The 25,338-nt window shown below is 38.1% G+C and overlaps 1 protein-coding gene across 1 annotated transcript in view; it reads left to right on the top strand.

The window, feature by feature from the left end:
* Window positions 1-21,096, top strand: part of LOC127576664 (secretin receptor) — a 42,565-nt gene extending 21,469 nt beyond the window's left edge. Inside the window, exons 4-14 of the mRNA XM_052027262.1 lie at window positions 804-911; window positions 7,476-7,579; window positions 9,569-9,666; window positions 12,385-12,517; window positions 13,992-14,142; window positions 14,278-14,338; window positions 15,545-15,614; window positions 18,521-18,612; window positions 20,118-20,256; window positions 20,535-20,576; window positions 20,699-21,096. Coding sequence (XP_051883222.1) covers window positions 804-911; window positions 7,476-7,579; window positions 9,569-9,666; window positions 12,385-12,517; window positions 13,992-14,142; window positions 14,278-14,338; window positions 15,545-15,614; window positions 18,521-18,612; window positions 20,118-20,256; window positions 20,535-20,576; window positions 20,699-20,884 — 1,184 coding nt within the window. The 3' untranslated portion in view covers window positions 20,885-21,096. The remainder of the gene's footprint in view (window positions 1-803; window positions 912-7,475; window positions 7,580-9,568; window positions 9,667-12,384; window positions 12,518-13,991; window positions 14,143-14,277; window positions 14,339-15,544; window positions 15,615-18,520; window positions 18,613-20,117; window positions 20,257-20,534; window positions 20,577-20,698) is intronic.
* The last annotated feature ends 4,242 nt before the right edge of the window (window positions 21,097-25,338 follow it).

Here is a 25,338-nt window from a genome sequence, read left to right as displayed (position 1 = left end):
GAAATATGTTCAAAATCATCTAGATCTAAGGAGTGAGTAATATTTAAAATTAAAGACCAGCTTGCAAGAGAATTGCGACAGGAGTAATTGACTGTACAGTTGGGGATGGGATCCTTTGGGCAACCATTCTAGTGTGTTGCTTTCAGATCAAAATTAAGGAGAGGTACATGTGAGTGGAAGTTACAGTTACTGTGAAGGATTAAAGCTGTGTAATTTGTGTAGGTCGTATTAGTGCACAATACACTGAAGTATTTTAATCTTATCTTAGGTAGTTTCTTGAAATATCTTTTGTTTTTGCAATGTCTTTGCTTATGTTATTTGTGACATTTTTTCGGTCTTTATAAACTTTAGAAAAGTGTTCTGAGTCACGCTGCTCTGATATCTTCAATGACTTTTACCGCATTCAGGTAGATTCAGGCCAAACTCGGAGGATAGGTGTGAGTGAAAACCATATGCACTCTAAAAGATCACAGGGAAATTTCATCTTTTCAGATTCTCTGCATGATGTATTTGGACTGTTTCCTGTGAGTTTCACTTTTCATTCAAACACCATATATCTAGTTTCAGTTCCCATATTCATAGCATAAATAATGTCTTGGGGAAGCATTATTTTTAATGTGTTAAGGCAGCAGTTATTTATAATATAATTTAGAATAATTTATAATGAAGATAAATTTTACAATCATTAAATGTGGAAGCTTATTTTTCCACCTATTCATTAAACTTTTGACTGATATGTGATGGAGGATAAAAGGCCATTTGGTCTAAATACTTTTACTCTGCTTCTGCTTTTACTGCAACAGGTTGTGAAGGAATGTGGGACAATGTGATATGCTGGCCGCCCTCCTCACTGGGAAAGACTGTTGCTGTACCTTGCCCCAAGGTGATTTTTCTTCTGACTCGTGAAGAAGGTAAGTAGAACAATGACAAATAACTCTACATTTTTTTTGCTAAAGTTGCCCTCAGTTTCACCCCAGTGAGAAATCTACTTTATTTTCGTATATTCTTCTGAAAAATGCCTATTCTTCAGAGATAAATTTTACACTATTCTAACAGGTTCTGTATTGTTACCACACCTCAAAGGTGGACCCCTTTGTTACAATATGATTGAATGCCTCCATAACCACTGTTGACAACAACTCAGTTACAGACAAATAGTAAAAGTTGCTCTTATCAGGAACCAGCAGCCTCACTATAACTAATCAATCAAGCTGTTCAAATACCTTTTGCAAATTGACCCAATCATGTCACTTCCACTCTCAATAAACTGTATATATCTCAAAAAAAATCCGCAACACGTTTAGCTGTCACGTTGTTGTTGGATAGAATGGCCACCATAAATTGCACCTACTCTAGGTGGGTGGCAGCAGAATTGGGGCTGGGGAGACTGTTACTGTAAGAAAGTAGAATGCAGGGAAATGAATTGGGGAATGGTATTGCTCGGACAGCCAGGTATTATCTGATGGTCAAAGAGCTTTATGCTGTGCCATAAAGAAATATGAAACTGTCCAAGTCTAGGAAGTTTTTCTCCTCAAGGTCTGTTTTCCTTCGGGACCTGGGCTGGAATTTGGTATCTCCCTTGAAGCTTCTTTCTTACATGCATAAATGTCCAGGCCAATGCCCAAACACAACCTCTGTATCCAGTAACACCTTTGCCTTTGTGACCAGACCATTAAGAAAGCATAATTAATTTAAAGATCTCTGTCACATAAAACATTTTCTTACTGAAGAAACAAAGAAGTCTTAACTGGTATTGTTACTTCATCTTGACAAGCATCAAAACTAACAACCTCAAGATATTTAATGTAAAAAAGTTATGTCAGCAAAAAATAATGCATCACTGGAAGGTTAGCTGATAGGAAAACTCATGCTATAAAGTTTGCAATCTTAAATACGTAAATAATGAATTATTGAAATACTAGCACAGTTAAAATCATTGTCCAGTATATTTTTACTATGAGTTTAGCTATCAAGTCAAGAAAGGGCTGAGACCACAACTGATTTCTAAACTAAATTACAATATAGAAGTGCCTTGAACCTGAAACCTAATGCCAGTTTCTGGGCTCCGTTCTAAATATCCAATAAAAGCCTTCAGCTGCAAATGGATCACCATCTTAGAAGGAATAGGTAGGGAAGGACAGTGGGACTGAGAAAACTTTCAGCAGCAGACTGACAGAATAGCCAGGAGAAAGCTGATGTTTGGGGCATGTGAGGTCTAACTTTGAGTCTAGTCCTGGATCTGAACTAGTCCCTGAAGAAAATGCAGGTGCTGTTAAAGTGGCATGGTCACTTCGTAAAAGTAAATTAAACCCATATATCATGGATTTTATGGAAATGAATGATGTGTTTTATCACTTCCTTCCTCATTTTTTCCCATGCATTCCATTCTCATTTTCAGTATTCTCTGAAACTTTGGGCAAACTGTTTTCCAACTGAAGTTAGATTTGATCCTTTTACTGTCACTCCTTTGGAAAAGTCCTTCTAACAAAGAATTTCATACAAAACATAGGATATTTTATTTGTTTGATAATGCCAATGAAAACATTTGGTTGTCAATCACATTGTGCACTGACTCGCATGTTATTTCCTGCCACATTAATTTTTGCAAAACAAGGGCTATGATTTTGGTTGGGATTTGTATATTCTGGTTTCTGGGTCCATTGCAAATGTCTGTCTCATCTTCACAAGATCACAAGACGAGGGAGCTTGGAGAAAGCCTTCAAATACAATCCTTGTCAGAAGAGGTATACCCAGGGTGGATGTGCACCTTCTGTACCAGACTAACAGAAGAATAGCTAGGCGAAGGTTTATGTTCTGGGTATAGTAATCTGCTTATGGCCATCTTTAAGTCTACTCCTCAGTCAAATACCAGACTCTGAAGAAAATGTAAGCCCCTTTTAAGTGTCATGGCATCCATATAAAAGGAAGTTTCAAAGCATTTTGTCAGGATGAGGGTTGACCATTTCTTGGAGTGACAGGTTAATTTACCAAGACCAATTAATCTAACAACCCTTACATCTTTGAGATGTGGGAGGAAACCAGAGCACAGGGTCACAGGGGGAACATGCAAGCTCCACACCGATAGCACCAGAGGTTAGGATTGAACCCTGATCTCTGGAGCTGTGGGGCAGCAGCTCTACCTGCTCTGCCACTGTGTTGCCAAATAGCCAGCTTATCCAATCACCAGTAGTGAATACTGAGATGGTACAGTAGGATGCTATGTTTTTTAAGCCCAGAACTACTGGAACTTATCCTCTAGGGCCGTCAGCAATCTCCCCCACTGTACATCAGTTGCTTTCCGCCAGTTGTGCTACAATTACTGAAAGAGCAATGTGCAGAAACATTAGCACAGGCAAAGGAATGTGAAAGATAAGCTTTAAGCAATGCGCAAGGGTGATAAGTTGACATTTCTACGTAGTGCAGTATGGTTTTTACATTTATTTTTGAAGGATTACCTCATGTTACTTTTCATTTTTACATTATAGCTAAGTGGACCTGAAAGCTGATAACTCCCCAGGATTAGATATCTTGTATCCTAGGTTATTGGAGGAGGTGCCTAAGGAGATAGGATCACCATCTTCCAAAGTTCCATAGATTCTGGGATAGTTCCCATAGATTGAAAGGAAGCAAATGTAATCTCATTGTTTAAGAAAAGATAGAGAGAGAAGATAGAAAACTACAGACCAGTTAGCCTGACATCAGTGGTATGAAATACTATAGAAATCTATCATAAAGTAAGGGATTCGAGTATAATTGGAAAATAATATCAGTATTAAGAAGAATCAATATCGACTTATGATACAGAAATCATGTTTGACAAATCTATTGGTTTTTTTTTGGAACTCGTAATTAGCAGCATAGATAAAGGTGAACCAGCTGATGTGGTATATCTAGCCGTTCAGAAGGTCTTCGATAAAGTGCCACCAAGATATGATTAAATAATATTAGTACATGCAGTATTGGAGATAATATGCTATTGTCAAATAATTTGTTAACGGTCAGAAAATAGATTTAGAATATCGGATCAATTTCAGGTTGGGAGGCAGTGACCACTCGGGTGCTGCTGCATCTTTATTGGGACCCAGTTGTTCACAGTCAACATCAGTGATTGGGTGAGAGGATCAAGTGCAAAACATCCAATTTTGCTGATGATACAAAGCTAGTGAGGCACCAAGGAGAATTCAGTGAGAAATGGGCAGTTTAAGTGATTCAACAAGAACATAACAGACAGAACATAATGTGTGAAAAAATGAGCTGATCCACTTTAGTGGAAAAAATAGAATGACAAAGTATTTTTTTTAAATTGTGAGGTTGAAGAGTTGGTGGTCAGAGGGAGCTAAGTGTACGCAAGTCACTGAAAGTTAATATCTATGTTCAACAAACAACTGGGAAGGCAAATACAAGAGTAAAGACATCTTGCTCCATTAATATAGGGCCTGGTGAGATCATAAATGAAATATTGTGCACAGGTCGCTTCTCCTTGCCTAAAGGAAGATATAGTTGTGAAACGGGGAATGAAGCAAATGTTCACCAGATTGCTGGGATGGCAGCTTTGCATATGAGAAGAGAGTAAGCAGGTTTGACTTATACTCTCTTGAGTTTCAAAGAATCTCATTAAAACATAAAATATTCTTAGGGGCTTGACAGGGTTGATGGGCTGTTAGTATTCCCTCAGGCTAAGGTGTCTAGAACTACGGGGTCACATTCTCAAAATAAGGAGTCAGCATTCAGGACAGGTGAGAAAAGAATTCTTCCCCCAGAGTGTAGTGAGTCTTTGGAATTATTCACCCAAGAAGATTGTGGAGGCTCAGTCTGGGTAAAATCAAAATGAATGGATTTTTAGATTATAAGGAGATCAAGGGTTCTGTAGTTATTGCAGGAAAGTAACACTGAGATAAAAGATCACCTACTATTTTATTAAATGACAGATCTGGGATGAGGAGCTGAATGGCCTACTCCTCCTTCTATTTCTTAAGTTCTTAAGCAAACACTGCAATGGTAAAGGTAACCTAAAGTGTGGGACTCTTGGTCAATGAGAAGTTGGGGCTATGTTCATTGGGAAAGCAGACAAATGAATTGTTCGTAATTGGCAAGGGTAGAAAGGGACTCCTTTTCTATTCATCCACTACTACCTGTTCCTGCTCCTCAGCTGTAACTGTAACTGTACAGTTGGTGACATTACTTGTGCCCTCATAAGAGTGATATGGTATTATGAGTGCTACCTGGCTTTCACCTGCATGATTTGCTGCTGATGACTAAAGGTTGAAGAAATGGAATCCTTTTTATTTGCAGGTCATATGGGGGTAGATCTACAGTGTCTGCAAAAGGACTTGTGTGTAAGAATGGCAACACAGGGAAAAGTATCATGCTCACAAAACTACATGCTCACCCCATATATTTGCAGATTTGTTGGGGAGACTGGGGAAGGCACAGGTGATGGAGTTTGGAGTAAATGTGTGCATAACTGGCTTTATGAACAAATGATGATTGCAGAAGTTACTGAACATTATCCTTGCATTTAAACAATACTTTAAATGGTCATATTGCAGGAAAAATAAGCATTATACAAACTTGAAAGTGGGCACAACTACATTAAGAAATTGATGTAGATAGAATGCACATCATTTTTGGAATAGCGATATGGTGCATAGGGAAGCCCAACGCACTAATGTTCAGGGTTGTGGTTCCCTTGGCAGCTTCTGGCAAGTGACCCTTACTCTGTTCTGAGCTTGCATTGGGAACAATTGGCTAGTGTTGAGGCCTAGAAGTAACAATAAAGTTCTTCAGCCCTTGCTACACCAGCCTCTGTAAACCTTTGTACATTTGGCAGACTCCAGAAAGCTTCAAACATCTGTAAAATGGAAGCACCAGCCTATAGAATGCAATTAACAACTTATTTAAAGTTTTTTTAAAATTATTCATTATTCAGGATATAGTGGTCACTAACAGGCCAACATTTATTACCCCTACTAATTGCCCTTTGAATGTGGTAGTGAGTACCTTCTTGAATCATTGTAGTTCTTCTGGTTAAGGTACTCCCTCTATGCTGTTGGATAGGGAGTTTAAGGTTTTAGACTCAGCAACATCAAAGGACCAGCAAAGGTGCGCATCTTGGTGAGGAACTTTCAGGGTGCAGGTATTCCCATATGCTTACTGAATCAGAATCAGATTTATTATCACTGACTTATACGGCGTGAAATTTATTGTTTTACACAGCAGTACAGTGCAAAGACATAAAATTATCCTTTGTCTTCTTGGTGGTAAAGGTCATGGCTTCGAAATGTACCTTTCAAGTAATCCAGGGTATATGCTACATCAGTGTATGCTGATAGTGGAAGAAGTTAGTGTTTAGGATGGTTAATGGGGTGCAAATCAAGCAGGCTGTTTTCTCTTAGGATGGTATTGAATTTCTGAGGGTTGTTGGAGCTGTACTAACCCAGGTAAATGGAATGTATTCCATCACACTCCTGACGTGCCTTGTAAATAGTAGGCTGACTATGCAACCTCCACCACAAATATGCCTCTGGGCATTAGATACTATCTGTAGCTGTAACTTTGAAATTCATAGCTTTCAAAAAATGTACTCTGTTGACTTAAATTTTGCAATAATAAATTAAAATGAATATACAGATAAAATATTAAACTGCTTTTAGAAAGAGAACATATTCCATGATCACACGATGATCAGTTCTCAACAGAGGAGCTACTTATGAAGTCCATTCACTTTTATTACTTTGGAAACATGATAGGCAGTTTGCACATAATGGCAACAAATAACAAGCAAGTTAATAATAAGATTGTGTTTTTCAGTTGTTAATTGAGAGATAAATGTTTGCCAGAACATTGAAAAAATTGATCAACTTTATTCCTGTTAGAGCTGATGTCCATGTGAGAGAGCAGACAGGACTTGTTTAATGTTTCTTCTGAAATGCTCCACCTCTAACAGAGCAGCATTCCCTTAATGTTGCGGTTGAATTCCAGTTTAGATTATGTGCTTGTTTCTGTCACCATAAATGCCACCACCAAATCAAGGCTAACTCTTAATAACACTTGGCAATATTTGGTTGATTATCTGGGGAGCTTGGGGAATTAATGCTGCAGTAATATGGTATCTTTTTCCCACATGTTTTTGCACACTGATGGCCTGGTTTCACGGGTCACTTCAATTTAGCAGTTTTTTTTATGCATCTTCTTGGAGAACTTACACAAAGACTTGCCTAATTACAGATGTGAAAGTAGTTACAGAAGTTTTCAGTTTTTAAAAGACATCAGCTTAGCTGTAAGCGAATAGAGGCAGCAAATGGTAAGAGGCCACATATGGAGACTATATTCAATTAATCTCTATTAGTAGTTTTTCTGCAGTGGAATGAATAAAATGGAAGGATCCTTTGGATAACCTATGGCAATTTGTATTTTTGACATCTTATTTTAAAGTCTTGGAAGTGATTTCAAGTTCTGTTTACAATTTTTGTCAGGCTTCCTTTACCGAAACTGCACAAGTGAGGGTTGGTCAGGTACATTCCCTGGATATAAAGCAGCTTGTGGATATGATGTGAATGATACCACAGGTGACATAAAGGTGAGAATGCAGAAATGCAAATATGCCAGAGGGAGTGTTTGGAGTGGCTCAAGTAATGTGTTTCAATGAAAGCTTTGCTACTAGCATTTAATAACATAGCTCAAATTTTGCATAAGCAATTAAATTAATTATAAAGCTGGCTAAATTATTTAAATCATGACACAGTTACATTGAACATAGAACAGTACAGCACAGAAGCAAGTCCTTCAGTCCATAATGTCTTTAAATGATGCCAATTTAAAGTGCACATTTGCCTGCATGTGGTCTATACACCTCCATCCCTTGCCTGTTCATGTGTCTGTTTAAATGCATCTTAAACATTGTGATTGTATCTGTTTCTACCACTTCCCCAGGCAGTGCATTCCAGGCACCTACCACACTCTCTGTGTCAAAAAAAACTTGCCTCATAAATTTCCTTTAACATTCCCCCTCTCACTTAAAGCTATGCCCTTTAGTATTTGACATTACCACCCTTGGAAAAAGATTCTGATTATCTACCCTGTCTATGCCTCTCATAATTTTATACACTTTCTATCAGGTCGCCTCTTAGCCTCCATCATTCCAAAGAAAACAATCCAAGTTTGTCCAACGTCTTCTTACAGCTGATACTCTCTAATCCGGGCAATATCCTGCTGAAGCTCCTCTGTACCCTTTCCAAAGCCTCCCTATTATTCCTATAATACAGCGACCAGAACCACAAACAATACTCCAAATGCGACCTAACTAAAGTTTTATACAGCTGCAACATGGACATCCTGGACCAATGAAGGCAAGAATGCCGTATATCTTCTTTACCACCTTATCTACTTGTGTTGCCACTTTCACAGAGCGATGAACTTACACCCCAAGATCCCTCTGAGCATCAGTGCTCCTGAGGGTACTGCCATTTAAGTATATTTTCCTCTTACATTTGACCTCCCAAAGTGCAACGCCTCACACCTGTCCAGATTAAACTCATTGGCAGAGTTCTCTGCCCATATTTCCATCTGGTCTATATTCTGCTCATTCCTTTGTCAACTTTCCTCACTAACCACAGTTCTGCCAATTTTTGTGTTATCTGCAGACTTACTAATCAGATATCAACATTTTTATATAAATCATTCATATATATCACAAGCAACATAGGTCCCAGTACTGATCCTTATGGAACACCACTTGTCACAGATGTTCAGTCAGAATAACATCTTTCCACCTCTACCATTTGTCTTCTATTTGAAACCAATCAACCAAATCACCATGGACCCCTTGTACCTTAATCTTCTGGATCAGCCCACCATGGGGGACCATGTCGAAAGGTTTACTAAAGTCCATGTAGACAACATCCACTGCCTGACCCTCATCAATCATCTTTGTCACTACCTCAAAAAATTCAATCCAGTTTGTAAGATATGACCCCTCTGCCCTCACACAAAGCATGCTGACATCCCTAATAAGTCTGTGCTTTTCCAGATGTGAGTAAATCCTATCCCTAAGAATCTGCTCCATTAATTTCCCTACCACTGAGGTAAGGCTCATTGGCCTTTAATTTCCTGGTTTGCCTCTACTGCCCTCTTAAACAGAGGAACAACATTGACTATTCTCCAGTCCTCTGGGACCTCATCTGTAGCTAAAGAGAATACAAAGATCTCTGTTAAGGCCCCCAGCAATTCCTTCTCTTGCCTTTCTCAATAGCTTGGAATAGATCCCATCAGGCCTGGGGACATCTACCTCAATACTCTTCATGAGACCCAATACCTCTTCCTTCTTGATATCAACATGCCCTAGAATAAAGCACAGCCATCCCTGATCTTGCTATCCTTCATGTCCTTCCTGCTGAATACTGTTACAAAGTACTCATTTAGTACCTTGTCCATTTCCTCTGGCTCCAGGCATAATTCCTTCCTTGTCACTCCCACGACACACCCACCTCTTTTTTCATCCCTCTTTATCATGTCTGAAGTTAAATATATTGTTTTTTTTAAAATGTTATTTATTTGTATTTTTACAAAGAGTGCAAACTATATGAACGTGAAGATCATGTATACTGTAGGATACAGTACATCCTTCATATCCCTGTCCATAGCTGTAGCAATTCTTGGATTATTGCGGTGAGTATCAATGTTAATAAATGTTTAATGTTTACTTGTCTGCAAGAATGTATTGATGCAAGACTGTGAATGCTTCAGTGGTATTGGCTATTTGGATGGGCATGAACTGTGTTGACTGGTGATGTCTACTTCCCTGACAGCTGCCCATGACATTTTGTGAGTTTCTATAACACAAGCCTGGCCCAGGCTCCTCTAAACTGGCATCCAGAATCAATGCAGCACCATCTACAGATGATTTTAAATAGCTGTAATCTAAGGAACAGCAAAGCTATTCAACCAGATGATTGAAGTACCCTTAAGGAGACGGACAGAGTTAAAGTTTTATCCTTGGTCACATGTGCTGGGCACACCAATATCATAGTACAGGCATATTACACTCTACTTCCAAAATTCAATTCCATTAAAGTCAATGGAATGAATTTTGGTAGTGGAGTTCAACCATTCATAGACTATTGTGCATTTGGTGCCTTCAACTGATGATGTTTCTACCCTGCAGAGTCTGAACCAAGGAATGTAGAAACTTGAGTTAGTCTTACATCATCTATAGAAAGTAAGATCAATATGGGAAATACAAATGGGATTGAGAGAGATTTCAAAGAAACTGAAAAAAGTGAAAAAAGTACATTAACTTTAAATTTGTTAAGCATCTAGCACTAACTTCTAGAGAATGAAACAATGCACTTGTAAAATTCTTTTTAGAGCTGGAATATTACATAACAGTAGAGTGAAACTCCAATAACCTGGCTGCCCTGTGATTTTGATACTGCCAGACTATTGTGCGTTATACCTACTAACACCCCAAAAGACTTTTAATTCACTATTTTTTTCCATGTTACATAGAAATGTAATAAATTTTCCAGTAAACCTGATGAGTTTAAAGGAAATGGGAAATGTACAAGCACTCCAGATCCTGGGTCTGGCTGTAAACCTACCCATGCTCCTGAACCCTAGGGTTCTGCATCTGAAGCTGGTTCTGGTTGCACGCCCAGCCCACAGTCTGGACTCTGGCCCTGGCTACACTCTGGACACCCAGCTCTGGCCATGTATGCAGCCTGCATTATAGAACATAGAACAGTAAAGCACGGGACAGGTCCTTTGGCCCACTATGTCCGTGCTGAACACAATGCCAAATCAAACTAAATCTCTTCTGCCTGTAGATGATCCACATCTCTCCATTCCATACACATTCATGTATCTGTCTAAATGCCTCTTTATCGCCACTGTTGTATCTGTTTAGACCACCACCCCTGGCAGCCCATTCCAGGCACCTACCACTTCCTGTGTAACAAAAAAACAAACTGCACTGCAATTTCTTTTAAACTTTCCCCCTCTCACCTTAAATACATGTCCTCTAGTATTTGATATTTCTACCTTGGTAAAAGATTCTGACTGTCTATCTTATCTATGCCTCTCATAATATTATCAGGTCCCCCCTCAGCCTCCAACACTCCAGAGAAAACAACCCAAGTTTTTCGAACTTCTCCTCATAGCTTATACCTTCTAATCCAGGCAGCATTCTCATAAACCTCCTCTGTACCCTTTCCAAAACCTCCACATCCTTACTGTAATGGGACAACTAGAATTGCATTCTGGACCCCCATTTCACTTTATGGACAATTGAGTGAGCCAGATGCCAAACAATTGGATGCTGGATTATCTGACTTTTGCTTTAAGGATTCCTTACATTCATGTTTAGAAACTCTTTCTCTTTGCTATCATCAGTACAAACTCATTCTCTTTGCTATCATCAGTGGAAAGTTAATGGACAACATTTTCTTAGCTCCCACCCAATTTTTGTGTTGTGATGACCATTTCAATGTGAAGATAGTTATCGAACACGAGTATCTCTGACAACAATTTCCAGACTTCTGCAGAGAACTTTGCATGTGCAAAGAGGATCTTTCCTGATTTAGCCCATATAATGGTGAGTGCTGTAAACCTCACATTATTCTTAATGCAAAATTGCCATGAAGCCTATACAATCAGCAAACTGTAGTCCAACCAAAAATACAAACCCCTCCATTTTTTTCTTTTAGTCTCTGCAACCAACCCAAGAAAATGTATATCTTATAGAACACTGACGTTCTCTGTCTGCACTCTGCAAAACCATCCACCAGACCTGTCTCTTGACTAATTCCACCCACCATTCTTTGAGCTATGTTTGCTTCCACCTCCCTCCCCTCTCCAATGTGCTAGGGCTGACCAGAATCAGAATCATATCACTGACTTATATGATGTGAAATTTGTTGTTCTGTGGCAACAGTAGAGTGCAAAGACATAAAATTACTATAAATTACAAAACTAAATAAATAGTTGCAAAAAAAAGGAATAACGAGGTAGTGTTCATGGGTTCATAGACCGTTCAGAAATCTGATGACATAGGGAAAGAAGCTGTTACTGAATCACTGAGTGTGAGTCTTCAGGCTTTTGTAACTCCTCCCTGATGGTAGTAATGAGAAGAGAACATGTGAGGGTCCTTAGTGATGGCTGTCGGTATTGGACTTGGTAAAGGTATTGGTATATTTGATTTACATGCTGGAAGAGATGTATTTACATTTCATATTGTGTGTTCCTCTTTCTGCTGTCTGTTCTTTACTTGCAAGATGATTAGCAATCCCTTGGAAAACATACCATTATTTTAAAATGTACAGAAAGACTGATATTTTTAACAGTTTAATTTTGTACTCTATTACTTAATCATTTTTTGTATTTTTTTAGGAAACTTCATTGCACCAGGAATTACATTCACATGCATCTGTTTGTGTCACACATGCTTCGTGCAGTTTCAGTCTTCATAAAAGACAGTGTCCTGTTTTCCAGCGCAGCTATTGATCATTGCAATGCTTACTCGGTAAATATTATATAGCTTAACAAAAATGACATCTTCTTGAAGCCACTTCTGAAGCTGCTCAGACAGGTCTCTGATGTCAGGAGAATTTAAATAATGAGTAAAAACAACAAACTAGCACAGTGCTGCTAGTTCTGCTGATATCATAGCTTGCAGCTTTCTATCCTAGTTTGTCTCAGTAAAGAAATGGTCATTACATAAACCGTGATGTCATGTGATGCATGCCTATCATCAGTCACAAACATATCTTATTGCATGAAAATGAATAGTTCAATCCCACATTTGTTTCTATTTCATAGAGAAATAATTTTCAATGTGAGCTATTCTAAGTTGAAATTGAACCAATAAAAGGGATGCTATGCAATCCATTTTCTAGGGTTAGGCCTCTGCCCAAAATATTTAGTTGTAGGAATTCCCACTGAAGAGTTAAATGGAAGTATGATGTGGCCTCTTCGAGGTTCCTGAATTGTTGTGGGGTTGGCACAATTGTGCCACGTTGCTCACTCATCCCATCTTCTACCCCCACACAACACAAACATTATGCACCCATCCGGGTTAATTAAATGCTTGAAGTGGAACTCGTGTGTTTCTAGCCTAGGAGAACCTAGAATTTTTTAGCCTTGCATCTTAAATCATGTCTTCAGACACTATGGGGTTACACTACACCCGATGCAAAGATCACACAGTGTCAGACTGTTTTTGCTGCAGTGCATTTGGACATTAGATTGTGAGTTGACTCCAAGATATATTGCCATTTTGTTCCCAGATGTATTTTTACTCTCTTCCAAGATACTGTTATTTTTGTATATCTATGCACAACCAAAATCACTGGTGACAATATAAAAGTATTACTTACTTATTGCGTCACAGAAGAATGCCATTTGGCCCATAGGATCCCCGTTGGCTCCCAGCAGAGCAATCCCATCAGTTTCATTCCCCACCTTATTTTCCTGTATTTCTGCAATTTATTTTTTCTCACATGCTCATCAACTCTCTCCAATCTTTTTAGCCACTAACTGACAGTAGGGGGTCACTTACAATAGACAATTAACCTACCAGCATCTCTTTGAAATTTGGGAGGAAACCAGAGTGGAAACCCATGCTGTCAGGGGGAGAATGTGCAAAATCCAGCGAAACAACAGCCAAAGTCAGGATCGAGCCATGGTTGCTGGATCTGGGAGGCAGCAACACTAACCGCTGCTCCACCATGCCATCCTAGTAAATGCTGTGCAAGTGTGCTGCCTAACAGATTAGTGGTATAACATCTAAGTTATCAGTTTCTAGAGTGGGATAAGAATTTCGCTGTGGGGAAAAAAACTGCAGATGGTGTCAAACATAAATCAGAAAATGCTGACAACACTCAGATCAGGTAGCACCTGTAGAAAGAGTAAACATTTCAGGTCAAAAACCCTTCATCAGAATCTAGGTTAACTCAGGACTCGTGATTTATTTTATTTTCTGTTTGCTTGTTTCCCAGGTTGAATGCAAATTTGTTATTGTTTTCTTCCAATACTGTATTATGGCTAATTTCAGTTGGTTGCTTGTAGAAGCACTGTATCTGCACACACTCCTGGTGGTATCTGCATATCCACAAAAATATTTCAGGTGGTTCATTATTCTAGGATGGGGTAAGTTTCCCTTTAAGAAACTAAATTACATTTTTGTGTTCAGTTATACTGTTCATTTTGGAAAATCTTGTTCATTTTTTCTGAATCCAATAATGTTATTTTATTTTGTGGATTCTCTCATCTTCTCACCCTCAGGTGCCCCAGCACTTTTTATTTTACCTTGGGCAATTGCAAGAATTTTTTATGAAAACATTGGGTAAGCTTTGTTTCCATGATAAATAAAACCTATAAATGAAAAACAAATATTGCGGGAAATTTAGAGTATAATATAGGGCATTGAATACAGGAGTTGGGATGTTATGTTGAAGTTGTACAAGACGTTGGTGAGGCTGAATTTGGAGTATTGTGTGCAGTTCTGATCACGTACCTACAGGAAAGATATCAATCAGCTTGAAAGAGAGCAGAGAAAATTTACAAGGATGTTGCTGGGACTTGAGGACCTACGTTATAGGGGAAGGTTAAATAGGTCAGGACTTTATTCCCTGGAGCACAGGAGAATGAGGGGAGATTTTATAGAGGTATACAAAATTATGAGGGGTACAGATAGGGTGAATGCAGGCTTTTCCCCCTAACGTTGAGCGAGACTAGAACTAAAGGACATAGGTTTAGTGTGAAAGGTGAAATATTTAAGGGGAATCTGAGGGGGAACTACTTCACTCAGAGGGTGGTGTGAGTGTGGAATGAGGTGCCAGCGGAAGTGGTGGATGCAGGTTCAATTGTAACATTTAAGAGAAGTTTGAATAGGTGCATGGATGGGAGGGGTTTGGAGGGATATTATCCGGGTGCAGGTAGATGGGACTAGGCAGAAGCTCAGGTCAGCATGGACTAGGTGGGCTGAAGGGCATGTTCCTGTGCTGTGGTACTCTATGACTCTATGAAATTTCAAAGCTTTAATTTTATGACATAGGTGGATGACATTGTTTTTAATATTAGACATTATCAAGAACAAATTAGGGTAGACTAGGTGTTAAACCTCCAAATGTATCAAAAGCTACAATGTTATTTATTAATTATTAACATTATAATGGCATAAATTTACATTACTATGTACATGAATGTACAGAGGTCCCAATGCTTTAAACATGTATAGAAAGTGTTCTGACTCCCCAGGTTAGTAGTAAAGAAATGCTGCTGTTCTGTCCCATTTTGACAATTGTTCTTTATTGCCTTTCTAGTATATATCTTTATATAATTTTGTTTTATGAATATCTTATCCAGCTTTGTATCTACTGTATGCTGATTATTAAGGATACCAAAAATAAAGTGAAAACTAATATGTAAATGTAATACTGGTGTATGTGCTGTACCTAATCTAACAGTTTATTCTAATTTACATACATTGTTCAGCCATTTAGTCCAAGAGAAACAACACTATTTTAAAACCTTTTTGCCTAATTCACAGCTGCTGGGATATTAATTCAAATGAATTCATATGGTGGATCATTAAAGGACCTGTACTTTCATCTATTTTTGTAAGTATTCTTGAATTTTAAAAATATTCTGAGTTGTGGTAGAACATTAGTTAAGATGACATTTTAAATATAAATAACATTTAACAATTTGATGACCATTGTAGGTTGCAGCAGTTCTCTGTTCATGTGGAAGTTTTCTGAACTTTTGGCAAGAAATAAATCTATCATCACTCTTTGAACTCAATAGAAGGACATTTGGAAGAGGTGTCAATCCAAAGCATCCATTTTACACCTTCAAATGTTAAAATCAGCTCTAGTGATGGGCTAAAAATCCATTTTCTGGAAGTACCACTCTTTTCAGATACAAGACCAGTATTGCAGGGATTCAGATTATTATATTAATTTCATTTTTGTTTAACGATATTGGGAACAAGTTAGGAGAATGGACCTGATGTCAAAATTAAGGCATGATCTCATTGAATAGTGGAGGCCATTCCATGGCCCAAACCTATTCTTATTTTTTATGTTCTTGGAGTCTTATAATTCTGTGTACATATAACATTATACTTCGGCCACATTGTGGAATCATTGGTTTCTTATGCCTCAAATGGCCTTGGGTAATGTTAAGGGCCTGAACCCTGAAATTCTCCTGACAGTCCCTGGCACAAGGCAAAGCTGGACCGAGTTTTGCCTTCTGTCAAAGCTGACATTGCATTAAAGTATTTAAATATCTGCAACATTGAAAAATATTTAGAAACTATTAAAGTTGAAATAAGTAATGAACAAAAAATTTGAAATAAACACAATTAAAACAAAATCAATTAGAAATAATTTAAAATATTAAACAATTGAAAAATAGTTAAAATAAATATTTAGTTTCCATTTGATTTCATATTTAACCCCCATTGAAATCAATGAGGTTTTGAATCCTCTGCTCCTGTAGAAGAACATGTACCATTGTATTGCAGGGGAATGCCAGCAAGTCTTGGTTCTTCAGTTACGCTCCATGGGGAGTCCAGCGGCAGAATGTTGAGTGATGTTGCCAGCACCCCTCTCCCCTAACCTGAATCTGTCAGTAACTCTTTGACTCACACTACATACATGTAGTTGTTGTAATTTGTTATAACTTTCTTTATGGTGGTGATATAAATAAAATTCTCTAATGGATTAACTAGTGAAATTGATTACATCCTTATTCGTGTGTTTTTCCCCTTTCTCTGTACTTCTTTATTCCTTATATTCCAACAAAGAATAGAGGTAAATGCTGGAGATTTCCTTAGGATTCTTAGATTGGCTAGTTTAACTTTACTGGAAGTTCCATGGATATCCCAGTTATGCAAATAAGTGGGGTCTCTACTGGATCAGGAGAACCACTGAGGAAATTATCAGCAGCAGACTGCTGGGAATTGCTTCTGCATACTACTAATCGTTGTGGCATAATTATGGCTGGTAACATCACAGGCACATTCAGAAGTAGTGTGGCTCCAAGAAAATGAAAAGAAGATACTTGCAAATCAAGATTGGAATGACAATCTTTATGTGGAGTACTTGCAAATGCTGTTTTTTCTGTTCAGAGCGTTTAGGACATTTCAGTTTATGCTAAATATTTTAGAAGATACTAACTGAATGCATCTTCTGAATTTAAATTCATTGTAATTAAAGCTGTTTTATTCATTTACAATCTGATTTTTTTATATGTTTTAAAATAATTAAATATAAGGATATAAAATGGCTCATGTAGTTTCCTTTATAGCTTCTGCCCACTCCCTGGAATCTCATTGTACATTATGACTCTTTTGGACATTTTGAACTATCCAATTAATCCTGCTTCCTTGCTCTTTCCAATCACCCAAAAAGTGTTTTCTGGCACCACTCTTTCACACCTTCCCAATTTTTCACCCGTTGTTTTAAATGTTTATCTTTTGCTTACTAACATTCCTCCCTGTGGATAAATTGATTCCCTATGGGTTCTATAAAAACTCTTCATCATTTTTATATCTTCCCATAATCTCCAGTGCTACAACAGGAACAATCCAAGTTTCTGTTGTTTCCATGTACCTGAAGCCCATCAAACCTGGAACCATTTGATCACTTTGCACTAAAGTGGACTTTGTTTTTTGGTCTAATTGTGTTCTTTCTTGTAAAAATTGTGTATAATTTATGCTTTGCTTGTGAATGCTACTTATATGATGCTATGTGCCTGTAATGCTGCTGCAAGTGAATTTTTCATTGCACCTGTGCATATGGCAATAAACTTGATTTTGACTTTGACACTTTAGTAAATTTCCTGTGCACCTTCTCCACAGCATAAGCATCCTTTCTATAGTGAGGTCCCTGAAATTAGAAATAATACACAAGAGCATATCAGGAATTTATAAGGGTTTAACATAACTTCTTTTTTTGTTATACTTTATTTCTATCAATCCTTAACTGTCGCCTTCAAGATCAGTTACACAGTTCAAGGGCAATTGGGGATGGGTAATGAATGACACCCATGTAATAGGGGCGGCACAGTGGCACAGCTAGTAGAGCTGATGCCTCACAGCACCAGGGACTCAGTTTCAATTCTGACTCTGGATGCTTTTTATGTGGAATTTGCACGTTCTCCCTGTGACCGCGTGGGGATGCTCCGCTTTTCTCCCACATCTCAAAGACATGTGGGTCGGTAGGTTAATTAGCCACTGTGAATTGCCCCTAATGTGCAGGATAGAATAGGGGGGGAAGAGTTGATGAAATGTGGGGAGAACAAAAATGGGATTAATGTAGATTTAGTATAAATGGGTGGTTGATGGTCAGTGTGGACTTGGTGCTGTATCTCTCTGAATGTTAGGGCAATGGGGGGCTATGTGGGAGGGAAGGGTTAGATTTTAGAGCAGGATAAAATGTCGGCACAACAATGTGGGCTGAAGGGCTTGTACTGTGATGTAATGTTCTATGTGTGATGTTTACTTTTATTTTTTTTGCAGATCAGCTTTGTGCTCTTTGTTCACATCATTAGTATATTAATAAAAAAGCTAAAGGCACCTGATGTTGTGAGGAATGAGTTTAACCAATACAAGTAAGCCACTTTACTTGCAAGCCTCTTTATTGTAAATGCTAATTTTCCTCTGGGTGTGGGAAGTCATAAACACTCCCCAACAGTGTTGCAAGATCCATACCACAGCATGATGATATCTCTAATTTAATATATGTTACTTTTCTTCATAACCTATATTGTGGGCTTTAAAATTATGAAAGATATAAAAAAAAGCTGGATTTTGTATAGCTTCCCAAGGGAATGTTTCAGCAATTTATATTGCTATAAAACATTTAGAAGGAGTAGTATGAAAAAGGTGGTTTGTAGCATTAATCAAAGTTTCCATTATCTTAGAAAATAAAGAAGATACAGATGTTAGTGCAAAATCAGAATGGGTTACTTTTGGGAGTAAGGAGAGCTATTTCTTTATGGTAATTAAAGTACAAATCAAAAATTTATAGCTTGCAGATATTTCTTGTTGTTCACAGTAACCCACAGTAAAAGGAGTATGGGAGAAATTTAGAGTTTTAGCTATGTAAGTGCAAAAGCTGCTGATGCTGCAAGGGAAAGCATGCAATTTCTTTTCAGATAAATGCATGGGATACAAAAACAAGGAGATAATTATAAATGTGTACTGTTTGGTTATTTTGGCATTAGTTACAATATTCAAAAATAAGGAGAATGAAAAAAGAGGGAAGTGTGCAACTCTTTTAGAAATATGGTTTGTGCATGAAAGCCTGAATGCTTCCCTCTATGCTATGAAGTAACGTGTATCGATGTTGTATCATACTCATACTTCAGGAATCAGGCTACTAATAAGCACACTGTAGAAACATGAAGTGAAATAAAACACCCTTCTTGTGCAAAATAAAGACTTACAGTTGAATTTCTGATTACTGATGACACCAATGCTAATTTAATTTCAATGGACTTTGTAGTTCTTTGAATACATTTAAGTGAAAGTGAAAAATTTAAAACAGAGGCATGTGAGAACTTCTTGCAGAGGTTGATATATCTCTGGAATTCTCTATCCCAGAAGGCAGCAGAGGCTAGATCATTGGTAGTGTTTAAAAGGGAAGTAGGTAAATGTTTAAAAGATCAGGGAGTTGAGGGCTATGGAGTAGTGGCCTGGAAGAAGAGATGAGACCTCCTATTATATTCTTATGTCATTATTTCTGTACCATTTTCAAGCAATATTAATGCTATTTAATCTCTATTTATCAAGGAACAGTTATCCATGTTCACAGAGAAATGTAGGAACATGAATTATGTCATAATCAAAGGCATTTCTGCAAATTATATTCAGGCATCAAATCCAAATGATCAAGTTAACATTCTTTTCCCAATTCCTATTCAATGGAATTGACACATTAAGGGCTAGGTTGACTCATGGTGTTAGGCAACTAACTTAGCTGTGCAAAAAATTACCCCCACCTGTTAAGACTTTGAATCATTCAGGCTTTCCACCTAGAATTGAAAATCTATTCAAGAATATAACGATCAGATAGATTTTAACATATTTTGTGTATTGCATTTGTTATTTCTAGGAGACTTGCAAAGTCAACTTTCTTGTTAATCCCCTTGTTTGGAATCCACTATATAGTTTTTGCATTTTTCCCGGAAAAAGAAAGCAACCTTGCAATAGATTCACGAATAGGCTTTGAGCTTTTTTTTGGATCATTTCAGGTATGTACTTGAATAAACTGGAATTAGCAGTTAAAATTAGTGAATAAATCATTAGAAGTGTTATTTAGTGGATTTTGTGAGAATAATTTTCTCTACCCATTTTTAGTGTGCATTAGTTCAGATTGCCTGACATAGGTGCATGAGGAATATTTATTCCATACAAGTTAAAAATAATTGCAAATAAATATTATTTTAAGTGAGGAATGGAAGAATTTTGTAGATGGCTGTGTGCATCAATGGATCTTTCAGCCATTAATAAAGTTTTTTTTAATCCATAGGGTTCTGCTGTTGCTGTCCTTTACTGCTTCCTTAATGGTGAAGTGAGTAATTTTAATAAACAATGTTTACTTATAAGACACCTACAGTCAAAATCACTTTTTATCTTAAAGCAATCAATATGATTTTGCTTTTCTATCAATAAGATATGATTGATTGCACTTAGGTTCGAACTGAAATCAAGAGAAAATGGAGACGATGGAAACAGAAGAAATATTTTGCTGTTGATTTGCAAAACCAACACAGTTCCATAATCAATAGTGGAATGACTGGTGGAACACAGGTATCTCTATTGACAAGTTCCAGTTCCAAGGAACAAGAATTTGCTTTCCAGGAATCAAATGTTCTTTAAAGGACCAAATGTAATATTTTAATTCAAATGATTTATTTAACAGTGAACAATTTAACAAAATGTAATGCTGCTATTGGTAGGTCGGATGTCAGGCTTGGCAGTTCCACTGGGAAGTATAAACTATTCCAAGTTGGTTTGTCCAATGAATTGGTGTTTGCAGCAAATGCTTATTGTGGGGCATCATTCTGATCAAGATGGGCATGAAATTTCTTATACGTGTGGATTATGTGTGACTGCACACATGTGCATTTTGTATTTAAGCAAGTTAAATTCAGTTTGTTGTGTCAATTAGCTATAAGTGAGCATCATTTAGGGAGCAGGTACTTTGTAAAGTATTGTAAAGCTGTCTTCCTGTTATATTTTGTAATGTCTAAATTGTGTGTGGTCACATGCAAGAAAGACAAATTCATAACAATAGCTCGGTGATAATAGCATCAATGCTACCTCTGGGATGAGCTGTGCAGACAAACAAAGAGAGAGGGAGATGGCAGCTTCCATCGTATCCAATCAGAGACGATGAGAAAGACCGAAGGATATAGTGGTCTGTCAACATAGGATGTAGCTGCTGCTGGTCCCCAACGACGGCCTGCATTCACTGCACCGGCTGGGATGCAGCCCTGAGCCTCACATTTCAATGCCCAACACCAGACCTCACAGACACCCTTTCCACACCAAGCCACAGTGATATCACCAACCATTTCATTGCTATGAGAGTCCCAAAGGAAGGCTGAGCCCTCAACCGGGCTTCTGACATAGTTGTATTGTTATTTTGTTTATCTATAATGCAATAATGATCTTTTAAAAACTGATTTTAGCACTCTCATTCTTGGAAACACATCCTGAGCACTAAGTGAGAAACTAGTAACTTGTAATTATAATTCTGTCAAATATAACAGTAATTAAATGGGAGAAATAGCTTTTATTTATTAATTCATTTTACAGGCTATGGTTGCACTGCAAAGGCCAGCATTTATTGCCCACTTCTAATTGCCCTTCAGTAGGTGAGTGGCTGCCTTAAACAGCTGCAGTCCTTCCGGTGCAGAAGCTCCCACACTGCTTGTTGGGATGAGAGCTCCAGGATTTAGATCCAGTCATGGTGTGGGATTTGGAGGGATACCTGCTGGTGATGGTGTTCTCATGTGTGTGAAGCCCTTGACTTTTTTGATGGTAAAAGTCATCAGTTTGGAAGGTGTTATCAGAGTTGCCTAGACAAGTATCTGCAGTGCAAATTGTACATGGTATACACCACATCCCTTGTGAGCCAGTTGTGAAGGAATGAATGGTTAAGATGGTAGGATACCAACCAACCAAGTTCTTTTGCCTTTGATGGTATCGAGCTTCTTGATTTTTGTTGGAGCTGCATTCACATGGCAAGTGGAGATTATTCCATCATGCTCTGGCTTGTTTCTTGTAGATTGTGGAAAGGTTTTGAGATGTCACTTGCTGCAGAATACCCAGCCTCTGACTTGCTCTTGTAGCCACGGTATTCATGTTGCTGATATAGAATATCATTACTGTACCTGCCTTAACTGCTTTCTTTGACAGCTTGTTCCATATACACATCACCTTCTGTGTGAAGAACTTTTCCCCTCAGATCCCTTTTAAATCGTTTCCCTCTCACTTTAAACCTATGTCCTTTAGTTTTTGTTTCCCTTTCCCCGGGAAAAAGACAGTGCGCATTCACCCTATCTGTGCCTCTCATGATTTTATACACCTCTATAAGGTCACCTCTATGCACCTCTCCCTGTAACTCAGGCCCTTGAGTCCTGGTGACATTCTCATATTGTTCTTTTCTTTCAGACAGTGCTGATCTGGCCACACAAACTCCTAAGGAATTATTGGTGAGGGGGTGATTAATGTAGGTGCTGTTAAAATGTTTGAGATTTGATGTAAGCATTACTCAGAGCTTAAGTGACACAAGCACTACCTGCTGCATCTGTGTAAGCATGCATGTTATCTTAGTCTAATAGGACTTATGCTATGAACGGTAGGGCACAAAGGAGTGTAGTGGAACAAAGGCACCTAGGAGTACAAGTACACAATTCATTGAAAGAGGCATCACAAGTAGATAGGGTAGTGAAAAAGGCATTTAACACGCTGGCCTTCATCAGTCAGGGCACTGAGTATAGGAGATGGGACATTATGTTGTAGTTGTGTAAGTCGTTGGTGAGGCTGCACTTGGAATACTGTATACAGTTTTGGTAACCCTGTTATAAGAGAGATGTGGTTAAACTGGAAAGAGTGCAGAAAAGATTTATGAGGGTATTGCCAGGACTAGAGGGCCTGAGTTATTGGGAGAGGTTGGGCAGGCTAGGTCTTTATTCCTTGGAACATGGGAAAATGAGGGGCAACCTCATAGATGTGTTTAAAATTATGAGAGGCATGGATAAGGTGGATGGTAACAGTCTTTTCTCCAGGGTAGGCGAGTCCAAAGCTAAGGGGGATAGATTTAGGGTGAGAGGGGAAAGATTTAAAAGGGGACCTGAGGGTCAACTTTTTCACGCAGAGGGTGGTGAGTATATGGAACGAGCTGCCAGAGTAAGTGATTGAGGCAGGTATAATAGTATCATTTAAGAAGCACTTGGATCGGTACATGGAGGGGAGGGGCCTGGAGGGATATGGGCCGAATGTAGGAAATTGGGACTAGATGGGTGGACACCATGGTTGCCATTCTCGTTGGGCAGAAGGGCCTGTATCTGTGCTGTATTGCTCTATGACTCTTTCTGAAGGAATTAAAAATGGTGACAAATAGAATGAAATTTCTAACAAACAATCCCCATTACTAGACCTTATGACCAAAGCCATGAAGGACATGTAGAAACCTATCCAACGAGAGGGATGTGATATTCTCAGTTACAAGTAAGGATATTGAAACGATATTCATATCCATGCCCTATCAATTTAAGAAAGAAAATTAGAATTATGCTGTTCAGCCCTTCCCACCTGCTCCATCATTCAATAAGATCCGGCTGATCTTTTAACTCAGTGTCACTTTATGCAAAATTAGTTAATTAGGTAAGAGCAGAAGATTGCAAAGTGCGGTAAAGTGCAGTCTCATCCACTTTGGACCTATGAATGTTAAATCAGCATATTTTCTCCATGATAAGAAGCAAGGAACTATAGATGAGCAGAGAGCTTCAGCAGGCAGACATGAAAATATTTTATAAGTCTTATGGAATATTGGCTATGTGAAGAGGGCCAGACTCTTATTGCAATGTCAGTAACAGTCCCTTTAACAACCACCTTAAGACATTCTACTAAATCAGACAAGCTCCAAGCACTTCTTGATTTATATGAACAGAGTTTATCCTGGGAGCAAGGCACTGTGGAGATACAAATGAACAAATGTTTAAGTTATTATAGGTCATGGTCCCCCATTTTAAGTAGATCTATTTCTGGTTAAAGTTGAACACAAAATATATCTTAGCACTACCTTTTTATTTTACACTGACATATCTTCGTTGTAGCATTGGCGGTGCTCAATCTAGTTTACCTTGTATTTTCACATGACATATATAAACTAACAGTAATTTGTAAGTAATTTGCAAGATATTAACTTTTTATGTCATTAACCATGTTCTCACAGTTATTCAAGACTTCTTTAAAAATAATAGCCTGGAAGATTGAGAAAAGTAATGAGTGCTTTCTTAATGAAAAATATGGGTATATTTAAATGCCTGTATTAAGCACAAACAAACATACAAGTGTTATAGACCTTTCGTGCAATAGCACAGTTAGGATAGGCATATGTTTTAAGAAGTTGCACATTATAAGGCATATGCATACAATTATGAATCCATATCATACAATACATTAGAAAGGCACAGATTAATCAGGAATGATCAGTCTGGACATTTTAAGAGAAGGTCATGTCTGACTAACTTTCTTTGAGGAGGTAATAAGGAATGTTGATGAGGGCAGTGTGTTTGATGTAGCCTGTGTGGATTTCAAGCAAGGCTTCTGACAAGGTCCCACGTGGCAGGCTTGCCAAAAAAGTAAAAGTCCATGGACTCCAAAGGAATGTCCCAGATTAGCTCAGGAACAGGAAGTGAAGGGTTGTGGGTTGACAGGTGTTTTTATGATTGGAAGTGCTTTACCAGAAAGGTTCCACAGGTTCTTTGTTTACCGTAATAGATATTAATGATGGGGGATGAAAAGAAAATTGATGATGATATAAAAACTAGCTGTGTAATTGCAGTAAGGAAGAAAAATGTGAATGGGCTCATCAGTTGTAGAGAAAAATTGCAAATGGAATTTAATCCAGAGAACTGTGGGGAGGATACCGAGTGGTGCTAAGGAACAGAGGACCTCCGCGTGTATATAACAGATCCTTAAAAGGTCATAGGGCAGGCCAATAAGATGATTAAAAAGACAAACAGGCTGAGGCTTAGAGTATAAGAACAGAGAAATTATATTAAAACTGTATGCAACACTAAAAGACATAACTGGAGAAC

Source organism: Pristis pectinata, chromosome 1 (genome assembly GCF_009764475.1).
Source record: "Pristis pectinata isolate sPriPec2 chromosome 1, sPriPec2.1.pri, whole genome shotgun sequence".
Taxonomy (NCBI): Eukaryota; Metazoa; Chordata; class Chondrichthyes; order Rhinopristiformes; family Pristidae; genus Pristis; species Pristis pectinata.
This window is presented reverse-complemented; position numbering and strand designations above follow the sequence as displayed.